At 48.6% G+C, this 9,918-nt stretch overlaps 1 protein-coding gene across 1 annotated transcript; it reads left to right on the top strand.

The window, feature by feature from the left end:
• The first annotated feature begins 1,078 nt into the window (after positions 1-1,078).
• LOC135827515 (atrophin-1-like) lies at positions 1,079-9,331 on the top strand. The gene is made up of 3 exons (XM_065340002.1): positions 1,079-1,276; positions 6,240-6,543; positions 8,067-9,331. Exons 2-3 carry the CDS (start codon positions 6,372-6,374, stop codon positions 8,600-8,602), a joined length of 708 nt encoding a protein of 235 aa, XP_065196074.1. The 5' UTR covers positions 1,079-1,276; positions 6,240-6,371; the 3' UTR covers positions 8,603-9,331.
• Positions 9,332-9,918: the final 587 nt, after the last annotated feature.

The raw sequence follows: 9,918 nt of genomic DNA, 5'->3' as shown, positions 1-9,918 counted from the left end.
GTCCATGTGCATGAGTACGTGCGTGTAACTGTAACGCCGTCGGTCCTTTCAGGACCTGCCATCATCTGTGGATGGGCAATTTTTGTTTTTGCAGTGTTTGTACAAGTACATGTATGTCCATGTGCATCCCTGCATACATGTACACTTGTTTGTGTATGCATGCAGCATGGTAGGTGCAGGCCGTGTGCGATATCCAGCAGAATCTTGTATTTGACAAGCACAGTCTTTACAAGTAACAGACAAAAGAGAAAGTAGGAGAGGATCATTAAAAAAAAAATTAAAAATTTGGTGTGCAGTATCACCATGATGTATGTAATCAAGCACGCTCAGGAGGTCATGATGGCTGAATCTTGCCCGAGCCTGCAGCCCAAGGGCCGTAGGCCCGAGGGCTGCAGGCAAGGGCAAGATTCAGCCATCATGACAGACAGAGCGTGCTTGATTTGATTTCTTACATCGCGAAGCAACATATTAGGGAAGGTCAAAGGTCGAAAGGTCGAAAAATTATTCCCGAAATGACGTCAAACGGTCCGAACATTCCCGAAATGACGTCAAACGGTCCGAACATTCCCGAAATGACGTCAAACGGTCCTGATTATGATTATGCCCGCGGCGGGAAGATCGCCTATTGGCCATGGCCCCGGCAACGATCACGTGTCATGTAAGAACACCTTTTCCTGCCTTCTGGTCTCTGGTCATCCGGAGTCTGGTGCATTTTTGATGTGCCATCCGTGACAGTGCTTACTCGTACTGCCCTTTTTTGTCAGCACAAACAACCGGAACCGCGCTCGGCATGCAGGATCGGTAGCGCTAGATCACGGTATGTGTACCGAGTACAAACTCTTGACTGTGCACGTGTACCTTGGTACAGTAGTCAGTACAGTACAATCATGTAGTAGATCTACGCTCAACTATTTCAAAATAAGGACGCGCCGCGCACGTGAAAAACAGGGTTCGCATGGAACTAATTTTGGAAGGTGCGATCGAACCGGTACTGCATGGTTTGCGGCATGCAAGGAGTGGTCTGAGCCAATGCAAAAGTAAGTTTGTCAGTTCACAGGTTCACGTCTTCGTTCTCTTTGTGGCAAGGAAGTGTTTCTTTCACCGTGTCGATTAGAACGTTCCCTGAATGGTTAGGTGTTGGATCCCATTCTAGCCCTGTGGGAAATAAGGGCTCTGAGCACAAACTTCCCGAGTCACCCTAGTCGAAACCCATTGCGGCAGTGAGCCTGGCGACGGTTTTAGGAAAGACGGACTCTGACGGCCCTCCTCAAATAATGTAAGTGCTTCTGAAAAAGCATTGTCCATGAAATGTTGTGCTTGGTGGCGATGGTATACGGTAAGCGGATGTGGGTGTTGAGACCATGGTACCACCCTGCTCTGGAGTCTTGCTCGCCAGACAACTCGCCCTCGTGGGTGCCATGGCCCATGTGCTGTTACGTTTGGCTGTCGTACCCAAACACACTTGTGTGTACGCAGAAACCGTATTGTGTCGGACAGTCCCCCCCTCGACCGGCGTCCACGCACTGCATTCCCTGGCTTGTTGTGGCTGAGCGCTGCTGTTGGGGCAGATTTCCAGCTGGTTTGCATTAGTTATTGTTTCACTGTGCAACCACATGAATGTGGTCAGGATATGGTTGGAAGAACACTGTCTTCACTGTCGAGTTTTCGGCTCGTCGAACACCACATGCACACCTCCGCTCAGCATGTTCGTGAAGTGATCCACGCAAACATCACACACTGTGCCATGCTAGAGTATTCTGCACTGCGTATCATGCCACATGTACGCACTCTCAGCGCCTGGTGCGTGTCTCGGATCGGGATTGCGATGAATACGGTCAGCGCCCATTGCATACCTGTCAGGCGCGCCCCAGCACCTGAGCCTCAGAGGGGTGGTGCGGCCCCAAGTCGGCCACAGGACCTAATATCTCCCCCTGTAATGTCCAATTTCAAAAAATCCTGGGAGGATACATCTATACTTTGTAGCTTTGTGCATCATAATTATTAGGGAGGTTTCGCTCTACGGAACTACGTATGAAAATAACGTAGGAACTGCACGGAATTTTCATACGTAAAAATCAGAGCTGTTGGGTTTCGCTCTACGTGATTTCTCCACGACTGCTAAGCATGCGTTGTTGCTTTGGAGACGCGTTGGCTGCATGCGCCTACCGCATGCACCATGAACCGAAACCGCATTCTCCATTTTATGTTGCACATGGTGTACAGTGTGTGTACCTTTTGTTTCGCGCGGCTTGAACGTTGCCATGGACAAATGCGAAAAATATTTCAAAAAGTCCTACGGAGGACCTAACGTAGGAAAGAACTTTCCTACGGAAATCCGTAGAGAGATTTACGTATGAAAGTTGCCCTCGCTCCCCGGCGCGTACGACATACGGATTTTCATACGTAATTACGTAGAGCGAAACCTCCCTATTATCTGTTTGTTTCAGCTACATATTCCTGTAGCAACAAATATGCAGCTAATGCAGTAGACCTCCAGACAAGAAGAACAGTTTAGAAGCGGGAGACTCTGAGAGAGGAGAGGAGTAGATGAGGATGCGCTTATTACACACTTCCAGATAATCAAGTGCACGCTGAGCAGCCCACGAGCAGCTGGAATTGGAAGAAAACTGGTCCGGCCTGATAGCCGCACCAGTGGCGCCGGTCTGGAGCTCTGCAATACACAATATACAGTACAGTCCATTTCAAAACTATAGACGCGTACCTAGGCAAAAACCGTCATGCCAGCATCTATACCACATAAAATCTGTGATCACTTTGTGCATAATTTTTCCAAATTTGGCGTCTGTTATCCAATCGTTTAGAAACTATTATGAGAGTAATTGTGGAGCGGACCTGAGCAATATTCCGAAAACTATTCTCAAAAAGTTCCAGCCAAATTTGAAATAATACTTCAAAAACACTGCGCGTCTATAGTTTTGAAATGGACTGTAGGCCCAGTGCATTGACGCGCTATGGTTGGCTTGGCGCAGCTTGCACGAGCCATCATACAGTGCTGGCAACTGAAATCTGACCCCCTGAGCGGTGCGCTCACATCGCAAAGACCCAACACGGGATTGTGACACTACGAAACAGAGACCGCTAGAATGCGAACGCACCGCACCGCTCAAGGGGTCGGATTTCAGCTGCCAGTGCTGTAGATGTGGCACTCACACACAAAAGTTCACAAGCAACAAACGTATACCATGTAGAGTACAGCGAGAGCGCCACACCATCTCGTCCTTCTGTGGTCGTGTTGCGGAGGCGGTGTCCTGTCCGTATGAGTAGGGCGTACGAAACGTACCTTGTACACGCATGGTACGTTGTGCAGTGAGCCTAGCAGTGAGTTAATTCATATCGGCTTCGGTCCGAGATTGTAAAGTTGGCATTGTGGACAGAAAGTTACACGACTGGACCATGGACCTTATGCCATTTGTACAGATCCACGAAATCCCGTAGAATCCCATAGACCCGGTTGGGTGTTCATTGTGTGCTATGCATGCGCATTTGACCAATTTTAGCCTCATAATTTAATGGCAAGCAATCGCTTTTCCAGCTTCTTCACTTTGGTTAGAACTAATGACTAGCTAGATCTTTGTCAGAAGAAAAGGTTTTCGTATGAACTGTCTTCAGGGCCCATTTCTTAGGCCACACCGTTTTTTTATCTATGTTCCGCGTCCCCCGCGCGCGCGCATGTATTTCACAGCCGGAGTTTAAAAAAAACTTAAAAAACGGAACAATTTTTTTTGAAAAATGCAATACAAATTTAATGCAAACCCAGAAAGCCGGAAAATGTAACCCGAAAGGAAAAAAACGGAACAAGATTGTTACACGTAACTATTATGTTGGCATCAATTAAATATTAATTTTGTTCTATTTATCGCATGATTGTACTCAGCTCACACACATGTACATGTACATGTGTGTGTAATAAGCTGGGCCGCAAGTCACACAATCATCATGCATGTGTTTGGACCACAAGCATGGCAGAGGGGATACACTCATGTATTCATGTACATGTACATGTCAATGTACATGAACAGTGCCGCGTCGCTTCTACATTGTATTCACTGTACACAAATGCAATGCACGTACACTGTTTTTTTTTGGATGGCTTTTTTATTTTTTCGCCCTCCCTCATTGATTTCATCGAACAAGGTGACGCGAAACATAGAAAAAAAACAGCGTGGCCTTAGTGGAAATAGCAGAAAACAGAATAGGGTCCTGTACATTCAACACACAACCGGGTCTACGGGATTCTACGGGATTTCGTGGATCTATACAACTGGCATAAGGGACCATCGCAAAAGTTCGCAGAAGCCCCTGAAACGAAGAGCATACGTTTGGGGGGGGGGGGGAGGGAGTCGGTGTCGAAAATCGCAAACCGGGCTTCAATTCAAAAAAGTATTGACGACATGTAGGAGCTGATATAGATTAGCATGCTCAAAGGATACAACTGAATAGCTCTAGCTGTTCTCGTTCTTAGATCACCCACTGCAAGGTGATATCATCGTTGCATTTATAAAGTGCTGTACATTGTTACACACTGATACAACAATGCTTGTGTAGTATATTATAATAATTATTATGTGTGAGCATCCAAGTGAAATAATGAAGCCCATATTGTGACTGTTGTTTCGTTTGAGGGGGGAGGGAGGGGGGTCAGGCCCGAAACTAACGGTCTTCGTTTCGGGGGCTTCTGCGAACTTTTGCGATGGTCCCTTAGGCTTATTGCCGATCGCACATAGAAAATTTCATGGAAATACCTTGTCCAATACCGGAGTTAGGGCGCGTTCAGACTACCGATAAAAAGTGACAGAATGGGAAAGTCGCCAAGGTGATTTGATCACGTGACGTTACTGGCACGTTACCGGTGGAAAAGTTTTACTGCCACGGCTGCTGCGGCAGTAAACTTTTACCGGCAGTAAAACAAAGTGCTCAGGCTGCATGCGCGCTGGGAAAAAAGGGAAAATCCCTTGTCAGTGCCGCGGTGAGAGCTGAAAACTTCACGGTAACGTTAGTTTGTTATCGGTACTGGGGGCGTCGGTAGTGTGAATGTCCTTCACGGTTTATCGGCATTCACGGTTTGACGGTATTCACGGTAGTCTGAACGCGCCCTTATGAGGCAAACGTTGGTATGCAATCGTCGGAAACCATGCATGGAGCAATACAGTACGCAGAGCGAGGCATACCGGTAAAAAGCGAGACTCGCCAACCGCATGAATATCATGACGCGCAGCGATTGGATGCGTGACATGTGGCATTTGGGTTTTGTCGGCGAGTGGTGGAGAGACCGCCGTGGGTGTATTCTGCTTCGATGGATTGAAATAATCAGCTCCTGCTCAAGCACATGCAGGATTTCGACATAAAGAGCAGTAGCGGCCCTGGATTTACAAGCCAAAAGTCTACACCCTCCGTCATGCCGAGGCCGTCTCATGGTGCACTGCCAACGTCAGCCTCTGGGCACTATCTTTTCAAACGGCTACGGAGAAGAACCTTACCGTGAACCCATCTAAACATACTGTAAAAGCCCGTGTATGAGCCCTGGGCGTATATGATAGCAGCCTCGATTTCCTGGGTGTCTACAAGGGCACGGGCGTTATTTTGGAACCGGGCGTATACTTGGAATAGGGATAGTAGTAAGTATTGGGTATCAGTACCTGTACATGTACTGGTGTTTCCGGTATACCTGGGCGTATACTTGGGCATGGGCGCTATTTTGAAACAAAAGTGTTGACTTCCCCTGACTGGGCGTGTACATGGAGGGTGGGCGTATTTTCGAGTGGGCGTATACAGGGGCTTTTACGGTATTCGAGTGCTACGAACATGATGGTGTGTGTGTGTGTGTGCCAGCGTGCAAGTGTGTGTGTGTGTGTGCCAGCGTGCAAGTGTGTGTGTGTGTGTGTACATACATGCGTGCATGCGCATATGTGTGTGCGCGCATGTGCGCTTGTATGCTCTTGGTATAGAGGTATGAATGCCCAAGTAAAGGCACAAACTGATTGTCCTGTTGTTCTCTCTCTCTCTCTCTCCTCTCTCTCTCTCTCTCTCTCTCTCTCTCTCTCTCTCTCTCTCTCTCTCTCTCTCTCTCTCTCTCTCTCTCTCTCTCCCTCTCTCTCCTCTCTCTCCTCTCTCTCTCTCTCTCTCTCTCTCTCTCTCTCTCTCTCTCTCTCTCTCTCTCTCTCTCTCTCTCTCTCTCTCTCTCTCTCTCTCTCTCTCTCTCCCCCCTGTGCACTCTGCAGCACTGTTGCATCCTCCGCAGCGCTGCTGTTACTACTCGGAGCATCACTCATCTCCTTAGTGTCCTGGCCAGTGGTGGACACGACCCAACACAGCGGTGATTGGTTCCACGGTTGCCAAGGACACCAGGCAACATGGTTGACCAGTTCTCGTCGCTCGACATCTACATTGTGTGTGTGTTCGTTAGTGGGCCGCTGGCGGCTATCATTCTCTCGTTCATCGTTTCCTTCTTCTTAATACGCTGTTCAAGCAAACGCCACGCCGAGGCTCTGACATTTGAAAACCCGGTCAAGAATCGCACTAAAGGTATATCCTCTACTGCCTGCATTGAAAGTTATCGTATTTTCCGGAGTTACGGAGTGTATTAAAGCCACCCTTTAAACACTAGCAATTCACCCAAAAGAAGTCAGTGCGGCTTATACAGCGATGGCCAAATTTACGGTGATAAACTGGGAAGATGTCTGTATTTTGTGGCAAAAAAATCTGGGCGTGGCTTACTGTGGAACGGGTAATTTTAGCGACGTAAAAACCCTAGCGAATTTAGCGATCGACTCAGTTTCGCTAAAGTTTCAAGTCGCTAATCCGTTGAGACACTAGTAGTGCACTGGTGATCCGTGAGTAAAATCGGTGCAAATCGCTAAAATAAAACGTCGCCAACCGGTTGACAATGGGGAAACGCTAAAATTAATAGTCGCTAAAATTACCCGTTCTACAGTATACTCCAGTTCGGCTTTTACTCCGGAGAAAACGGTGATTGTACGCCAAGTGGTGTGGGAACACTGTGTATTTTTATTCCCGTAGCTATGCAAAAGACGTTACTTTAGTAACGTCTGGCGCTAGCCAGGGTCCACACAGCTTTAATTCCGTGTTTGTTTGTTTGTGCCATCGGCATGCCTGGCGCTATCCCGTACCTGTCCCGTACCATCAAGGACAGCATCGGCATGCCTGGCGCTATCCCGTACCTGTCCCGTACCATCAAGGACAGCATCGGCATGCCCGGCGCTATCCCGTACCTGTCCCGTTCCGTACCATCAAAACAGCTGGCCACGATAATCAAAGACAGCTGGCCACAATATTCGAATAGGGCTTTCAAATGCAAATCATGACGTGAAGCAACTTGGAAAAATGAGTATGTATGTGGAGTGTACCGGGGAATGCGTGCAGGGCGATAGTGCGGGTTCGAATCCCAGGTTATGTCTTAAAATAGGAATAGGAGAAATGAAAAAATTATAATATCCCTATCCTTTTTTTGCCTAGGTCATCAAGGTGGTAGACGGTGTCATATTTGTTACCCTCGAATGAGAAAGTTGAATCTCGCTAGGGAAAAAAGCATACTAGAGCTGAAAATGGAGTCAGGGAATAATTCCGTAGAAAGGCGTTTTGTCTGGTTGAGATTTTCACGCATTGATGTTGAAGCATACTGAAAGGCCAGCAAAAATTGGATACAGTCAGACCCCGCTTATCCGGTCCTCTTTTATCCGGATCCCTCGCCATCCGGACGACAATCGTTGGTTACCGATTTACAGCATATGTCACGCATACAGTATGTGTGTTTGATTATCTGGTTCCCTCGCCTATCCGGATATTTTTTTGTGGAAAACGGATGTGTGCGGTTATGCGAGGTCTGACTGGAGCAGTCCCGTGCTCATGAATTAGAATCAATCATCATTGTCAATGTACATGTAGCTTAGTGTGTTGTTGGGCGCTGGAGAACGATATGAAAATAGGGGTCCCCTGGGCTCTTGCCGCTGTTGCACTGGGTCAAACGGTTGCAAATGTGTGTTTGTTTGTGTGTGTGTGTGTGTGCGGCGTGCTCTCTCCACGAGCAGACCAGAACATCCTGGACACGGACGTGAGCTTCACCAGCTCGCAGCCGAAATCTCAACAACGCAGAGCTCAACCGCCGATACCGGACTCTGCCTCCTACCCGTCCTCATCGGCACAGCAGCAGCGTCCCGGATCCAATGCACCGCCGCCTCTACCGGCCGGGCCCCTGCAGCCGAACCGCTACCCGGACTTCAACAACCAGGCTGGCTCGCACAACACGATGCTACACGTGAACGCGAATGCACCTCCGCTGCCCAACACCCCACCGCCGGGCAAGATGTCGCCGCGGCACTCGTCTTCGTCCGCCTGGGACACGCACAGCACCACCACCCACGTGCCACCGTTGCCCGGTGGTCCCCACGACTTCGGCGGCGACACATACGACATGGCGGAGATGAACGCACACCGCCAGCAGCGCCAATTCGAGCACGAGCACCAGCAGCAGCAGCAGCATCACCATGGTAACGTTGCCGATATATACGACATGGCCGAGCGTCAGGAGATGGCCGAGGCCGACAATTACGACATGACCGGCTGATCCTGCCCTCGTAATTATTGTGCTCGTTTATTGTGCTGCATGTGTCTGATTGGTGCTTGCTCATCCGGCTGTGGTGATGATCTGAGTGTTCGCCTTTGTTGGCGTAGGTAGGGTATCTAGCAACTCTGTGTGCGTGCGTGTGTGTGTGTGTCGCACACTGTTATCTGTCCACTTGTTCGCCGTTCCTCGACACACACATACACGCACATACGCGCGTGCACACACACATACACCCACACACACACTCTCTTTTTTTCTATCTTTCTCTGGTTTATCTTAGAGCCACTAAACAACTGCATTTGGGGTGTATGTTATGTGTGCATATCCAAAACACTGAGATATTGATATTTATTTTCTGAGGACCCTGCACTTTAACTAGATAGTACGTACCGCGTCTGTTTACGTTGTTTTGTTCAAATTCTTTGGCCTTCATATTTTCGCGTGCGTTCATTATTGACGCTTCTGTGGTCGATGTTGGCGACGTCGCTTGGTGCTGTATTTCCCGACGGGAATCGTTTAGAGGGTCGCGAATCGCCGAGAGCCGTGGCTCACTCGTGTGATATTAGTCCTGAAGTATATAGTTATGACCAATTGTGTCTAGCTCTAGGTTTAGCTCAGTTAGCGGCAAATCGATTTTGACATTTCTTCCCTTTATGTGTGTGTTTATCGATTGTGTATTTCATGTACTGTCCTATTTTGTGTATTTGTGTACTACTTCAAGTAGATCTACCAATCGCTCTGTGCTCGTGTGTGTGTATGTATGTGTGTGTGTGTGTGTGTGTGCATGGGTGAGTGTGTGTGTGTGTGTGTGTGTGTGTGTGCGTGTGTGTGTGCGCTGAGTGTTCCGTCGAAGCTGAGACCTGAAGCACCACCGGAGTCCAGTCCTTCCGTTGTGGATTGGAGAAGTAGCAATGTGCTACCATTGCCACGCAATGAACACACAGAGAGAGAGAGAGAGTGAGAGAGAGAGAGAGTGTGTGTGTGTGTGTGAGAGAGTGTGTGTGTGTGTGTGTCTGAGTGTGTGTGTGCGTATGTGAGAGAGAGAGAGAGAGAGAGAGAGAGAGAGAGAGAGAGAGAGAAAGTGTGTGTGTGTGGGGGGGGGGGGGTGCGTGCGTGTGTGTGGTAGTGTGTGTGTGTGTGTGTGTGTGTGTGTGTGTGTGTGTGTGTGAGAGAGACAGAGAAACAGAGACAGATGCAGAGAGAGAGAGGGAGGGAGAGAGAAAGAGAGAGAGAGGCGTGTATTATGTGTGTCTTACTCTTATCACGTGTGTGTGATTATATTGCTGTGTCGGTGACATGAAGTGGATTCTGGGTGC

The sequence above is a fragment of the Sycon ciliatum genome, chromosome 11 (assembly GCF_964019385.1).
Source record: "Sycon ciliatum chromosome 11, ocSycCili1.1, whole genome shotgun sequence".
In the NCBI taxonomy this organism is placed as follows: Eukaryota; Metazoa; Porifera; class Calcarea; order Leucosolenida; family Sycettidae; genus Sycon; species Sycon ciliatum.
This window is presented reverse-complemented; position numbering and strand designations above follow the sequence as displayed.